Source organism: Hyperoodon ampullatus (assembly GCF_949752795.1).
Source record: "Hyperoodon ampullatus genome assembly, chromosome: 5".
Classification (NCBI taxonomy): Eukaryota; Metazoa; Chordata; class Mammalia; order Artiodactyla; family Ziphiidae; genus Hyperoodon; species Hyperoodon ampullatus.
Window position 1 is genome coordinate 8,702,987 of NC_136918.1, and position 15,965 is coordinate 8,718,951.

Genomic DNA, 15,965 nt, shown 5'->3' on the forward strand with positions numbered 1-15,965 from the left:
CAGACACAGTTGAAAACACTGCTGTCAGCAACAAATAACACACCACCTTATGATGACTCCTTTCCTTTGGAAATTGGTAGCTGGGGATTCAGGGAGCAGGTGTGGATGAGAAAGGCCCCATGATGAACAGGTAGACCCTGCAGGTGTCACAGACTGCTTTCCCCTCGGTGGGTGACCTGTGAGGCGCCCTTCCCTGGCCGGCTATACAGAGCCAGCAAAGCTTCTTACAAGAGAAACCTCTTTCCTCACCCTCCATCCGTCCCACCTGCAGACCCGAAGCTTCGCTGTAAATCCCACAGAAGTCACTGCACCTTGGACCGGAGAGCAGCCGGCTGGCCCGGGCCTGACGGCGTCCCCGCCGCAGCCCTCCATCCTTCCTTTTCTGTGCCGAAGGAGCACGATCAGTGCTCAGCCATGGCCGACATGGGGGGCCTGGACAACCTGATCGCCAACACGGCCTACCTGCAGGCGCGGAAGTCCTTGGATGCCAACAGCAAGGAACTGCAGCGCCAACGCCGGACCCTGAGGCTGCCCGGGCCGCAGAGCTGCGAGCAGCTCCGCCAGGCCCCGCCCAACGACTTCCGCAGCCTGTGCGAGCAGCAGCCCATAGGCCGCCGCCTCTTCCGGGACTTCCTAGCCACGGTGCCCGCGTACCAGGAGGCCGTGGGCTTCCTGGAGGAGGTGCAGAGCTGGGAGCTGGCCGAAGAGGGTCCCGCCAAGGGCAGCACGCTGCAGGGGCTGGTGGCCACTTGTGCGGCCTCCCCGGGGCACCCACACCCCTTCCTCAGCCCAGCTCTGGTCACCAAGTGCCAAGCAGCCACCACAGAGGAAGAGCGAGCATCCCTGGTGGAGCTGGCCAAGGCTGAGGCCACGGCCTTCTTGCAGGACCAGCCCTTCCTAGAGTTCCTGGCCAGCCCCTTCTGTGACAAGTTTCTGCAGTGGAAAGTCTTTGAGACGCAACCCGTGTCAGACAAGTACTTCGAAGAGTTCCGGGTGCTGGGGAAAGGTGGTTTTGGGGAGGTAAGTGTTTCAGAATAGCCAGGCTGGAAGACGAAATAGACAGCATAATAGAGTTTTATTTTACCTCGTTTTTTTTTTTTTTTAATCTCAGGGGAACTTAGAACTAATCTCAGTACCACATGTGGAGAAAGAATTCCTAGCTTGCTCTCACGTCTTCTTTCCAGTCACCGCATGAAATAAAATGAGAATGGCATAGGAAAAACTAACAAAATGTGGAACTGGCCAAGAATCTTTATCGTGGGGTCTGCGACAGGCAGGCACACACTGAAATGCCCCTTTGGTGGATGATAGCAGCAAACAGTGGGAGATACCCCTTTCCCCTTAATTGTGGTCATGGAGGTAATTTGGGAAAAACTTCAGAGAGCTAAGAAAACACTCATCTTGAATTAAAGCCTGGAATCCGTTTTGCACCAATGCTGTGCTCAGCTTTCTTTCTTTTTTCTTTTTTTTGCGGTACGCGGGCCTCTCACTGTTGTGGCCTCTCCCGTTGCGGAGCACAGGCTCCGGACGCGCAGACTCAGCGGCCATGGCTCACGGGCCCAGCCGCTCCGCGGCATGTGGGATCTTCCCGGACCGGGGCACGAACCCATGTCCCCTGCATCGGCAGGCGGACTCTCAACCACTGCGCCACCAGGGAAGCCCTTCAGCTTTTTTTTTTTAAGTTGAAAAAAATTCTTTAAGGTAAAAGTCACATTAGCCATTAACCATTTTAGAGTGTGCAACTTAATAGCATTTGGTACATGACAATGTTGTGTAACTATCATCTCTATCTAGTTTCAAGATATTTTCGTCACCCCTGTGCCCATTAACAACTACTACCCATTTCCCCCACTCCCCCAACCCACCCAGCCCCTGGCGACCACTGGGCTGCTTTCTGCCTCTATGGATGTGCCGATTCTGGTGTGTCATATCAATGGAGTCATACAGTATTAGAGCTTCTGTGGCTGGCTTCTTTCCCCGCGCGTAAGGTTCGGAGGTTCATTCTCATTGTGGCATGTCTCAGTACTTCATCCCTTTTTAGGGCTGAATAGCATTCCGTTGTATGGGAATACTACATTCAATTCATGTATCCATTCATCTGTTGCTGGACAGTTGGGTTGTTTCCACCTTTTGGCTAGCGTGAATAGTGCTGCTGTGAACATTTATGTACAAGAATTTGTTTGAATACCTGCTTTCAGTTCTCTTTCGTATAGGTCTAGGAGTGGAATTGCTAGGTCTTAGGGCAATTCTATGTTTAACGTTTTGAGAAATCACCAAACCCTTCCAAGTTTTAAGTTCCCACTGGCAACACGTGAGGGTTTCAATTTCTCCACATCCTTGCCAGCACTTGTTGTGTTTCTTTCTTTTTTTTTTTTAATGATGGCCCACATAGTGGGGGTGAAGTGACACCTCACTGTGGTCCCAGCTCTATCTGGAAGACTCCGTCGCGCTCACAGCTTCTCTTTTCCCAGACGCCTGCCGTCTCTCCGCCTCGGCGGTTTTCTGCTCCTCCACCCTCTGGATTCCCCTTTCCCTTCCTGTCTCCTGTGCCATCTACGTCTTCCTCTCCCTTTCTTCCTCTCCTTAAGGTATGTGCTGTCCAGGTGAAAAACACCGGCAAGATGTATGCCCGTAAGAAACTGGACAAGACGCGGCTGAAGAAGAAACGTGGTGAGAAAATGGCTCTCTTGGAAAAGGAAATCTTGGAGAGGGTCAGCAGCCCTTTCATTGTCTCTCTGGCCTATGCCTTTGAGAGCAAGTCCCATCTCTGCCTGGTTATGAGCCTGATGAATGGGGGAGACCTCAAGTTCCACATTTACGGCGTGGGCGAGCAGGGCCTGGACATGGGCAGGGTGGTCTTCTACTCGGCCCAGATGACCTGCGGCGTGTTGCACCTCCACTCCCTCAGCATCGTCTACTGGGACCCGAAGCCCGAGAATGTGCTTTTGGACGACCTTGGCAACTGTAGGCTGTCAGACCTGGGGGCTGGCTGTGGAGATCCAGGATGGCAAGCCCATCGCCCAGAGGGTGAGCGGTTCTCCATGGGCCCAAAGGTGGGGCACAGAGTCAGAGAGCAGGGGAGAGGGCCGTTCTATTCCCAGGGCAAGCAGAACCTTGGACTTAATGCTTTTAATTTCCTTGTTCTTAAAGCCCTTACGTTGTCATCTTGCCTTAAGTGGAGTGGTATAAGAGGATTACCTTAACTGGCTGTTTGGGGGCTACTTTGCTTTCCTCTCACTGGAAGCAGAGGGGAGCCTTCTTTGTGAGTTGGAGATGATCCGTGCCTTCACGGTCACATGGTAAGAGCTGAAGCCGTACCCAGCATCTAGGTATGTCCCACCAATAACCACCTCCCTGGCGCCATGTTCCTGAGTCAATAGAGTCTTGGTTTCCTTTTCCGGAAAATTTTAGGGGCTGGACCCTAAAATTTCAGGATTCTAGGAGGTAAAATTTAATAGGATAAGAAATAGAAGAAACCCCAGCATTTAGCACATTAAAGTAAATATCTCCTTTTCTGTTGAGTGCGCACTGGGGGAATGTTTTACATTGGACAAAGGTTAAATTTTAAATGAAAGTACATATACAAGACAACAAAGGCAACTGATGTTTATTTTGATCAATTTGGTTCAAGGTGATGGCAGAGAATTCTGTGATTAAAAAAGGAATTATAATTAAGCAATTATGTTAAGTGAACAATACAAAAATCTCTCGAATTCTGACGGTTCTTTACCACTGAGTTTCTGTGCACAAAGGTGGGAGAATTCCCAGGAAGATAAGGGCCCAAGTCAGGTTCCTAAATATCCACTTAAAACTTTGTTTTTGCGCAGTTTCCAGCTTACAAGTCAGAGAGGACAATCAGGCAAGGAAGTGAGAAAAATCATGGCAAGTTTGGGAAACCACAGGTGAATTTATGTGGCTATAATGTAAGGAATGTTGACAAGATGCGTAGGGCTCAGATCATGCAAAGGCATTGGAATTCTTGTGAGGGACAAGAAGCCATTGAAGGGTTTTAAGAAAGGGAATGGTGTGATTAGATTTGCATGTTTTTTTTGTTTGTGGTACACGGGCGTCTCACTGTTGTGGCCTCTCCCGTTGTGGAGCACAGGCTCTGGACGTGCAGGCTCAGCGGCCATGGCTCACGGGCCCAGCCGCTCCGCGGCATGTGGGAGCTTCCCGGACCGGGGCACGAACCCGTGTCCCCTGCATTGGCAGGCGGACTCTCAACCACTGCGCCACCAGGGAAGCCCGATTTGCATGTTTTTAAACACCAATTTGGACTGTAGATGAGAGGCAGAGGAGCTAGTTAGGAGGCGTGTGCGGTGGCTCAGGAAGAGATGATGATGCCTGTATAAGACAGTAGGATTGAAGAAGTGGGAATAAAGCGGAGCTGTTGGAAAGAGACCTGATGGGACTTCAGGACCAGCTGGGTATGAGGGTAAGTGATGCGGAAGGTCTCTAGCTCCAGTGACTAGAAGGAGGAGCAGAATGATGGGAAAGCTGGTAAGTTTAATTGTGAGAGTAGTGTATATGAGGCTCCTATGTGACAGGCAGGTAGACATTTAGATAAAGATCTGGTGCTCTGATGAAAGATCGGAGCTAGACATTGGGATTTGGAGTCATCATGACTTGGGAAGCAGCAGACACCACTGGGTTGTTTGAGAAACAGTGGAGGAAGAGGACCAGGGATGGTAGCTGAGGAACATCAACATGTAAGGGGTGTTGAAGCAAAGGGGCCTTGAAGAGGTTAAAGAAGTAGGACGAGAGTGACAGAGTCATGGGACCTGTATCAGTTAAGGGTTGATTTCAACAGCATATCATAGAAGACCCAAATAATAGTGGATTAAACAAGAGAGGGGGTTATTTTTCTTATGTAACAAGTAGTGTGGAGATAAGCGTGGTTGGTGTTAGTTCCGCAGCTCCAGGATAATGGGATCGACATCACTGTCATTTTGGCCTTTTTGACGTGTGCAAGATGGCTGCCCTAGCCCCAGCCATCAGGTCCATGTTCCAGGCAGGAGAAAGGAGGAAAGGTCAGGAGTAAATAGGCATGCACGCAGCAACTGAATATGTCTCCGAATATGAACTTCCTTGGAAGGCCCATCTGACAGCTTCCATTTAAATCTCATTGGCTAGAACTATTATCTGGCCACCCCGCCTGTAGGGGAAGCTGATAAATGACTTTTTTTTTTTTTTTTGGAAGGAGAAACGCAGGATATGGAGCAGGTAACTGGCAGCCTCCTCCACAGGAGCCAAAGGAAAAGAGGAGGATTTAAGGGAGGAGAGTGGTCAGCACTGTCGAGTGCTGCCAAGAGGTCAGGCAGGCTGTGGGATTTGACAGTCAGGAAACCACAGTGTCCTCAGGAAGAGTGATATTCACGGTCAGAACTCAGACTGTGGAGGTTGGATTGACCTGGGAGTAGAGAGTGAGACAAAGGAAGGAGGGAGGCTGGTCACTGCAGGGGGACACAGGGAGGAGGATGGAGTTTTAAGGAGGGGAGATTTAGATGCTGAGACAAGAATCAGGAGAGAAAGTGCTGGTTCTGTAGGAAGCAGAGGCTGAATGAGGGTGGAGAAACCGAGGAAGAGGTGGGGATGGGATGGAGGACTTCCATATCACTGTCTCCTAAGTTGGGGTGGAAGAAGCAGGAAGATGGCGGTGAAGCAGAGTGTTTGCCTCTGTGGGACTTTGCTATGAAAACAGAAATGTCGTGGGACTTCCCTGGTGGCGCAGTGGTTAAGAATCCGCCTGCCAGCTATAATGAATGCAGTTGGTGGAGAAGTTTACTCACTGGAGACCTCTCGCCCTTTTGCCTTTCCTGAGTCCCTCTTTGTCCCATGAGACCAAATTTCTGGGTTTAGACCGCTTGCCCCAGTCCTCAGACCTGCCTCCAAATCCCAGGGGACCCTCAGGAAGGGTGCAGGGTGGGGAGGGGAAGAGTCAGAGAGAAAGTTTAGAAGCCATAAAAAGAAAGACAGGGCTTCCCAGGTGGAGCAGTGGTTGAGAGTCCACCTGCCGATGCAGGGGATGCGGGTTCGTGCCCCAGTCTGGGAAGATCCCACATGCCGCGGAGTGGCTGGGCCTTCCCTAGATATGAGCTGAACCTCCCTGGAGGGACACAGGCCCTGTCAGGCTATTTCAGGACACCAGGTGAAATACTTTGGACATTGCTTTATAGGCAGCAGGGAGCCATTGAAGGTTTATCAACAGGAAATGGCATGACCAGAGTGATTCTTTTTTTTTTAAGTTTATTGAAGTATATTTGATTTACAATGTTGTGTTAATTTCTGCTATACAGCAAAGTGACTCCGTTTTATATATATATTCTTTTTCATATTCTTTTCCATTATGGTTTATCACAGGATACTGAGTATAGGTCCCTGTGCTATACAGTAGGACCTTGTTGTTTATCTATTCTATATATAATAGTTTGCATCTGGTAATTCCAAACTCCCAATCCTTCCACTCCCTTTCCCCTTGGCAACCACAAGTCTGTTCTCTATGTCTGTGAGTCTGTTTCTCTTTCATAGATAAATTCATTGGTGTCGTATTTTAGATTCCACATATAAATGATATCATATGATCTTTGTCTTTATCTTTCTGACTTCACTTAATATGATAATCTCTAAGTCCATCCATATTGCTGCAAATGGCATTATTTCATTCTTTTTTATGGCTGAGTAATATTCCATTGTACATATGTACCACATCTTCTGTATCCATTCATCTGTCAATGGACATTTAGGTTGTTTCCATGTCTTGGCTATTGTGAATAGTGCTGCTATGAACATAGGGGTGCATGTATCTTTCTGAATTATAGTTTTGTCTGGGTATCAGAATGATTCTTTAAGGAGGTGACTGACACTGTGATGGATTCAAGTAGAGGGAGCCTGGGGTTCAGGAGAAAGGGGGACTGGTAAGGAACTACTGTAATAGCTCCCACCTGAGGTAATGAGTGTTGAAGTAGGGCCCAAGGCTCTGAGCAGTCTTACATCCAGAGCTCAGCTGCCCGGTTTCACCTAGCCTCCATCAAGACCCACGCCTGTACTCACTTCTCTTAAATCACGGCTGTCCCCAGTGGAGGGGGCGGGGTTGTGGAGAGAATGGAGCCACTTCTAGAAGGTGGTGCCTTTTGCCCCATGGAGCTCCCAGCTGCTGGTAATTGGGCAGTGACTCAGGAAGGAAAGGCGAGGGTAGTTCTGCTCGAGTCTGAGAAAGACTGAGGCAGACACACGACAAGAGGTAGGGAGGCTTAAGAGCACTGGCCTGGGAGGCAGAAGCCCTGGCTTCCTTTCGAGACTTATCACTACCTCACTGTGTCTGGCATCTCAGGCAGGCCCCAGAACATCCTTAATCTCTAAGATTTCATGAGTCTATGAGATAGTCTTTGAATTATTTGTAGGAAAAGACTCGCAAACGCCAAAGGTAAACACATGGCATACGTTTTACTATGATTTACTGGGATATCAGTAAGGGTTCTCACCGGACAAAGGGAAGTTACTTAAGAAAATGAAATTAATGGTTTACATAACTAAGAAGCCCAGAGTGATCCAGGGTCTGAGCAGTGTCAGCGGGAAATTCTCCTTCTGTGCCCCAGTTCTGCTCTCCTCGGTGTTGGCCTCAGTCTCGCTCTCAGGGGCTCCTGAGTGGGGGCCGCCGACAGCTCCACGCATATCCTACCAACTGAGCAATCCCGGGGAAAGAGAACAGTTCTTTACGAACAGTTCCTTCAAATTCCCAGGGAAGATTCTCAATGGACAGCTCAGGTCACATGCCCAACCATAACCAAGTCCATTAGCCAGGCTAGATCTCTTCTGTGCTCAGGAGCCAGGGAGAAGTTCTGTCCTATATATATATATCAGGAACTGAGGGCAGAGGAAAGTGCTGTCCAATGGAAAGTAGAGATGGAGGGACTTCCCTGGTGGTCCAGTGGTTAAGGCTCCGCGCTTCCAATGCAGGGGGCGAGGGTTCGATCCCTGGTGGGGGAACTAAGATCCCACATGCCGTGTGGTGCAGCCAAAAGGAAAAGAAAGAAAATAGGGGTGGAAGAGAATGGTGAAATGGAATTCAGATAAGCAAAAACAGTGGGTACCCCTAATAACTGCTGTTATCTCAATGGTTTGAAAAGTTTGGAAGAGTTCTGACCTCTTAATCAAGGGCTGATGGGATCTAGAGCTTTTCTATAAAGACTTACAAGATAGGGAGTATTATGGAGATGGAGAAATTGAGACTCAGAGAGGTTAAGTTACCCACCCAAAGTCACATCTCTCATATGTGAGATGAACCCAGGTATGCCAGATTCAAGAGCACTTACAGTTTTGACTCCACCTTGTCAAGTTCACACACAGAGCAGAATGTGGCCTCTGGTTTGTAACGCTATAAAAGGCCCTCCAATGAGTAAAACTCAGAATGAGTGCATGTGATGACATAGCATATCTTCCTCAGTCTGGTCTGATATGGATCTCAACCTCAAGCCTAGTCGAACCTCTAATGGAGTTAAGACTTTGGAAAGGGATTGGCCCAACCTTTACAGGGAACGATGTGACTAATATCTCAGTCAGCCTTCCCACACCCAGGCACAATATCATTAAATGTGGTCCCAGCCACTGTCGACATTCACCTTTAATAAATGTGATAAGCACTCCTGCCTGTTCTCAGCTGACATCCACATGCACACAACAAAACTAACTCTTAGCATTTTTAGAGCTGCCAGGTAAATATAACAGGAAAATTGGGCAATGGGACTCGTGCTGGGACTTTTCAAATTCAACCATCTATGTGGAGAACAGTGACCTTCAGATATTGTGGAACATGAGTCAGTCCTTAGAACTTGCTATATTGTCAGGAATCGGAATGAAGTTAGTGCAGTGACCCAAAAGCTTGTGATGTTTGGTTACCATGTCCTGCCTCTAACCAACTCCTCACATTCAGAGGGATAATGTCATAGAGTTTGGGCATAATATTTATTTTGAAGCTTCTGTCATGCCGACTACAATGCTAGTGACACACTGAATAAGTGATTTTGTCTATTTATTTTTAAAACTTATTTATTTTATTTGTATTTATTTTTGGCTGCATTGGGTCTTCGTTGCTGCACGCAGGCTTTCTCTAGTTGCGGCGAGCGGGGGCCACTCTTCGTTGCAGTGTGCGGGCTTCTCATTGCGGTGGCTTCTCTTGTTGCAGAGCACGGGCTCTAGGGCACCCGGGCTTCAGTAGTTGTGGCTCGTGGGCTCAGTAGTTGTGGCTCGCGGGCTCTAGAGCACAGGCTCAGTAGTTGTGGTGCATGGGCTTAGTTGCTTTGTGGCATGTGAGATCTTCCCGGGCCAGGGCTCAAACCTGTGTCCCCTGCATTGGCAGGCGGATCTTAACCACTGTGCCACCAGGGAAGCCCTGAATAAGTGATTTTAAAAAGATCTCTGAGTGTGTTTCATCAGAAGTTAATACCTACATACATCACAACCATTATGACCCTGCTGCAAAAATTTTTCTCTTTGAGAATTTACTTCTGAGAACCACACAGGACAGGCATTCTGGCTACTTCATGGTCACATATTGGTCTCTACCAAAATCCTAACCACCATCATTAACTAAATTTAGTTCTTAGTAACTTTTGACCACTCCAAAAATTTCACATCCATTCTCAAAGCATTTACCACTATTAAGGGCATTCAGAAATATTCATTACAGTCTTGGAATTATTTTTTAACATTTCTTCATTCAAAAGGCATTCATTAACTCATTCATGCATTCACTCATTCAACCTATATTAATTGAGCATTTCCCACATGCCAGGACGGTGCTAAACATAAGGCACAGAAAGGATTGTGTCAAAACAAAGCCAAAAACCTGCTTATTATCTATCTATGTCTTACTTATTCAGATCATGTCCGATGTCTTAGCCTATTGGTCAGATGAGCAATTTTTTATCATAAGAGTATCCAGACATTACCCACAAATCCTGGCTGAACACAGTGCCTAACCAACCCTGTCAATTCTATTTTAAAATATGTGAATATAGCAATTTGTAGCCTGACTTTGATCTCAAAAATTGTTAAAAATAAAGTTTAGATTTACTGAATTGGTAAAATATTTAAGCTACTGTATATTTCAAGATGCAGTAATAAAGTATGCATATTTATTCTATTTAAAAAAAAACTGGCGGGGGGAGGGATAAATTAGGAGTTTGGTGTTAACATACACACACTACTATATAGAAAATAGATAACCAACAAGAACCTACTGTATAGTACAGGGAACCCTACTCAATACTCTGTAATAACAACTATACTCCAATATAAAATAAAAATTTCAAACAAATAAACAAACAGCAAAAAAAGAAAAAAAAAACCATGGGGCATAGAACGAGCAAAAACAGACATGAGGGCTTCCCTGGTGGCGCAGTGGTTGAGAGTCCGCCTGCCGATGCAGGGGACACGGGTTCGTGCCCCGGTCTGGGAAGATCCCACATGCCGCGGAGAGGCTGGGCCCGTGAGCCATGGCCGTTGAGCCTGCGCGTCCGGAGCCTGTGCTCTGCAATGGGAGAGGCCACAACAGTGAGAGGCCCGCGTACCGCAAAAAAAAAAAAAAAAAAAAAAAAAAACAGACATGATTTCCTGCCCTATGGATCTTACAGTCTAGTGGGAGACACAGAACTTCATAATCACCCAAATGAATGTAACATTTCAATGATGACAACTGCTGGGAAGATGTGGTACATGGGGCTCTCCAAGGAGGACTTTTCTTAACATGTGAGGCTCCAAGCATCAACCACAGGGGCAATACAACTTACTGATCTCAGGAGGACAGACAGGAATTCACTCAGCAAAGCAGTTGGGGTGGTGTCTTGGTTGGGTTCCCTGGAAACTACTTTGAGACAGATTTCCATGTGGAGCACTCTCATGGGACATGTGCATGAGGAAGGCAGAATTGGGCAGAGGGAGAAGCTGACCCTCAGTGAGGTCACTCCTTCAGAGAGCTCTGGAGTTGGGATGGCCCTTCCAGGTTGTCCCAAACTGAGGTAGGATCCAGGCTTTAGTATCTCTCCAAGGTCAGTCGGTGATCTTGGGCAGCTGCCAGAAGGAGGAAGAAGCTGGAGTGAAGCAGTTCCCTGCTGCAGAGGGCAGTTCTGTGTGAGGGGGGTAGCGGGGTGGTAGGTGGAGGGGGCAGGGGGCAGCTCTGAGCCATCGGCCGTCAATGGTCCCAGCCAGGGCTGGCTGCTTGAGGTTCAGGGCTCATAGCAAAATGAAAATGAGGGGCCCCTTATCCAAATGTCAGGCAAAAGCTTTCTCCTTTCTTCCACGCTGAATCTTTCAACAGATCGTGGTGTTTTTTGTTATTTCTTTCTTTTCTTTTTCCCAAACATTTAAAAAATCTTATTTATTTATTTTTGTATTTATTTTTGTATTTTGGCCACACTGCGTGGCATGCAGGATGGTTTTCCAACTAGCGATGGAAGGCGGGCCGCTGCAGTGAAAGTGCCAAATCATAACCACTAGGCCACCAGGGAACTCCCTGTTATTTGCTATTTCATGTTGCACTCCCTCAGGCTCTGCGATCCACCAGGATTAAGTGGAGACCCTCACAGACACTCAGGGCCTCACTCTACAACTGGACCCAAGGAAGCACATGCCTGACCCCAGCCCTCCCTGCACCAAATGCAGGCTCCCACCAGTGGCAAAGAGTAGCCAATAGTTGCTGAGCAGAGTCAGGGTTGGGGGCAGGGAGATAGCCCTGAACCCATCACTGGGAGGCAAGGAAGTGTCAAGAGATGGCACTGTGTGTGAGCTGAGACTCCAAGACCCAAATTCCTGCTCCACTGTCTCATTGGACTTAGCAAGATACAAATTCAAACATTTGTCAAGACAGCCTCCACACAGCATTAGACCCCGGCACGGGGCTGCTTCTGAGCACAGGGCCCTGTTGGACCGCACTGGAGACCAGCCCTGGGCCCAGCAGCTGGGGAGTAGAGGCCGAGATCCTGAAGAAGGAACCGGGCAGAAGACGTTCGTATCCACTCCAGATGGGGGAGAGCATGCCAGGCAGTGGCAACAGCCAGTGCAGAGTGCATGCTGCTTGGGAAAGGAAGCCAGGAAACTAAATGCACAAAGCAAGAGGAGGCATGATTCACGTGAAGCTGGAGTGGTGGCGGGGGCCACACCAAACCTGGCATGACAGGCCATGTTAAGGACTTTGGTTTTTTGCTTAAGAACACTGGAAAGCCTTTGAAAGCCTTTAACTAAAGGGGGCAAGAAGCTTAGAATTCTGTTTTGAAAAAGAATCACTCCAGGGCTTCCCTGGTGGCGTAGTGGTTGAGAGTCCGCCTGCTGATGCAGAGGACATGGGTTTGTGCCCAGGTCCGCGAAGATCCCACATGCCGCGGAGCGGCTGGGCCCGTGAGCCGTGGCCGCTGAGCCTGCGCGTCCGGAGCCTGTGCTCCGCAATGGCAGAGGCCACAACAGTGAGAGGCCCACGTACCGCAAAAAAAAAAAGAAAAGAAAAGAATCATTCCATCTGAAGTGAGTGCAGATCAGAGGGGATTCAGGTGGATTGTGGTCATTTGTAATCCAGGTGAGAGATGATGGCAGCTCAGCCAACAGGAGGGGTGGTGGAGCCAGAGCACAGTGTTTGAACTGGGAAGAGATTCCAGAATGACTGGGCCTCAGTGATAGTTTGGACATGGGCTAAGGGAGAGAGGGCTGTCAAGGGTGATTTACTAGGTGAAGTTGTGTCACAGGTACAGATTTGGCCCTGAGTACAACAGGATACCAGGCAAACAAATGCCTGCCTTCATGAAGCCCAGGACAGGGAAGAGACTGCTAAGTCAAAGGGCCCTGACAATACAGCAGTCAGACTGTCCAAGTTGAGTGCGTAGGAAGGGCACCAGCCCGACATTGGGTCATGGGGTCAGGAAGGGCTTCCAGGAGGAAATGACAACGGAGTCGATACTTACAAGGCAAACAGAAGTGAGGCAGGTCATCATCAAAAAATCTAGAAACAATAAATGCTGGAGAGGGTGTGGAGAAAAGGGAGCCCTCTTGCACTACTGGTGGGAATGTAAATTGATACAGCCACTATGGAGAACAGTATGGAGGTTCCTTGAAAAACTAAAAATAGAACTACCATATGACCCAGCAATCCCACTACTGGGCATATACCCAGAGAAAACCATAATTCAAAAAGAGTCATGTACCACAATATTCATTGCAGCTCTATTTGCAATAGCCAGGACATGGAAGAAACCTAAGTGTCCATCATCAGATGAATGGATAAAGAAGATGGGGTACATATATACAATGGAATATTATTCAGCCATAAAAAGAAACGAAATTGAGTTATTTGTAGTGAGGTAGATGGACCTAGAGTCATACAGAGTGAAGCAAGTCAGAAAGAGAAAAACAAATACCGTATGCTAACACAAGTATATGGAATCTAAAAAAACAAGCAAACAAAAAATAGGTTCTGAAGAACCTAGGGGCAGGACAGGAATAGAGACGTAGACGTAGAGAATGGACTTGAGGACACAGGGAGGGGGAAGGGTAAGCTGGAACGAAGTGAGAGAGTGGCATGGACATATATACACTACCAAATGTAAAATAGATAGCTAGTGGAAAGCAGCTGCATAGCACAGGGAGATCAGCTCAGTGCTTTGTGACCACCTAGAGGGGTGGGATAGGGAGGGTGGGAGGGAGAGGCAAGAGGGAGGAGATATGGGGATATATGTATACGTATAGCTGACTCACTTTGTTATAAAGCAGAAACTAACACAACACTGTAAAGCAGTTATACTCCAATAAAGATGTTAAAAGCAGTGAGGCAGGTGAAGAGAAAGGAAAGTGGGCTTGGCACAGGGATCAGCACAGGGTGGTGGCCCTCAACTGAGGGCGATTTTGGCCCCTAGAGCACTTTGACAATGTCTGGAGACCTTTTTGGTTGTCGCGACTGGGGAGTTGCTCCTGGCATCTAGTGGGTAAAGGCCAGGGATGCTGCGAACATCTTACAACGTACACCACAGCCCCTCCCCCCAAATAATGATCCACCATGTCCATAGTGCTGCAGTGAAAACCCTGGCCAGAGGCCTGGGGCTCAGTCAAGGACAGTGTGACTCTGCAGCTGTCTAGAGTGTGGAGTCACAGGCTGTGAGGGAGACAACAGGTGCCACCAAGAGCGGAGCCTGTGTCAGGCCCTAGGAGGCTGGAGGAGTCAGACAAGGGCATTTGAACCCAATGCCAAGGGTGCTGGGGAGCCACCGAAGGTTTCCAGACAGGAAAGTGACAAAATCAGCCTTGGAAGGGCCAACAGGAAGAGGGAGTTGGGATGAGGGTAAAGAGGAGGGGAGTGCAATGTTCATAGCAGCAGTATTTACAATAGCCAAGACATGGAAACACCCATCAACAGACAGTTGGCTTAAGAAGATGGGGTATAATATATATGTACAATGGAATATTACTCCTTCATAAAAAGGAATGGAATCCTGCCATATGCAGCAACATGGATGAGCCTAGAGCATATTATGCTTAGTGAAATAAGTCAAAGACAAATACTGTATAATACCACTTACATGGAGAATGTAAAAGATAGTACAAGTGAATGTATATGCAAAACAGAAACAGACTCACAGAGATAGGAAACAAAGGGGAGAGGCGAGAGAATCTGGCACCCTGCATGGCTTGGTGCGTGGAGCATGGGTTGGCCCTTCATCTTCCGCAGGAGGTGCCAGGCTGGCACATTGTTGAGTTGTGGCAGTGAGGAGAGGAAGAGAGGCTTGCAGGGTGTGGCAGGAGGGGGTTGTCATGCATGATGATGCGATCCAGGGAACAAACCGTTGCCACATCACCTAATTTGAGGTAAACACGTTGGAAGCTCAGAGCATCCTTTCAGATCAAGTGCAGCTGCTGAAATACGGTCCACGGGATCAAAAAGATGGAAGGAGAGTGAGTCTGCCCATCTGATTCTGCCACTTACTCTGGCTGCTGTGTACAGATGCACAGGCTGACCACAAACCCAGGCAGAGAACCTCCTTCTAACTGGCCCAGACATGCCACTTAGGCTTGCCATAGCCCTGCATGTGACCCCAGACAAGTCATGCCTCTTCTCTGAGCCTGATTAATACTGCTCCCCTCTTAGGCTTGATGAGAAGATTAAAGTAGATGCATGCCTAGCAGAGGTCAGCCACTTGGTAGGCACTCACAAAATGATTGCTAGGATTATTTTACAAGAAGCCCAGTGCTAGACCCTCTGCCATGATCCCCACTGTTGCATTGTTTCTGCCTCACCTGAAAGGCACTGAAGCTGCTCAGAGGACCTTTGCTGCTGTGCTTTGTTCTCTGAGGGGACGCTAGGAGCCAGCAGGACCCCAAGGCTGCAGCCGGGTGGGCAGTGGATGAAGGCGCAGCTCGCCTGGAAGCTGAGCCGAGTAGGCACATGCCATTGTCTCACTTCCTCACAGCCACGTGGAGCTTCGTTTGTGATTTTATTCTGAGTGTCTTAGAGGCACCATGGAAAACAGGCATCAGCCTGCTGCTGGATAGATTCGCAGAATATGAAACCACCAAAGAACACACTCCAGTGGAAGAATCACAGCTATTGATCTCTGATGATGTACCAGGCCCATCTTTCAATCTGATGGAGTCTTAGAGGCTTCTGGGTTTTTTCTTTTTGTGTAGCTACCCTGCCTGAGACAACCAGAACCTGGCTTGGTGACCATCGTGGCTAACACCTATTGAGGGCCTGCTATGTGCCAGGCTTTGGAAAGGCAAGCCCTGTGTCTTATGGCTTTAATCTTCATCACAGTCCTATGAGGTAAGAGCTGTGAAGCTCAGAGAGGTTGAGTAACTGGCCTGGGGGTGACCAGCTCGTAACTGGTAGAGCTGAGATCTGCACCAGAGCAGACTGATGCCAGACTGTATAGCTGCAGAATTAGTTCTTGCAGGGATCCCTCTTTTGGATCCCCTCTTCCCAGGGGTGTCAG

General features: G+C 48.3%; 1 protein-coding gene across 1 annotated transcript in view; it reads left to right on the forward strand.

The window, feature by feature from the left end:
* Nucleotides 1-414: 414 nt before the first annotated feature.
* The window catches only part of GRK7 (G protein-coupled receptor kinase 7), a gene marked incomplete at both ends in the record, with an annotated part of 42,955 nt that continues 27,404 nt past the window's right edge, over nucleotides 415-15,965 (forward strand). Inside the window, 3 exon segments of the mRNA XM_079705424.1 lie at nucleotides 415-1,020; nucleotides 2,589-2,981; nucleotides 2,983-3,027. Of these exon segments, the coding sequence (XP_079561550.1) occupies nucleotides 415-1,020; nucleotides 2,589-2,981; nucleotides 2,983-3,027 (1,044 nt within the window).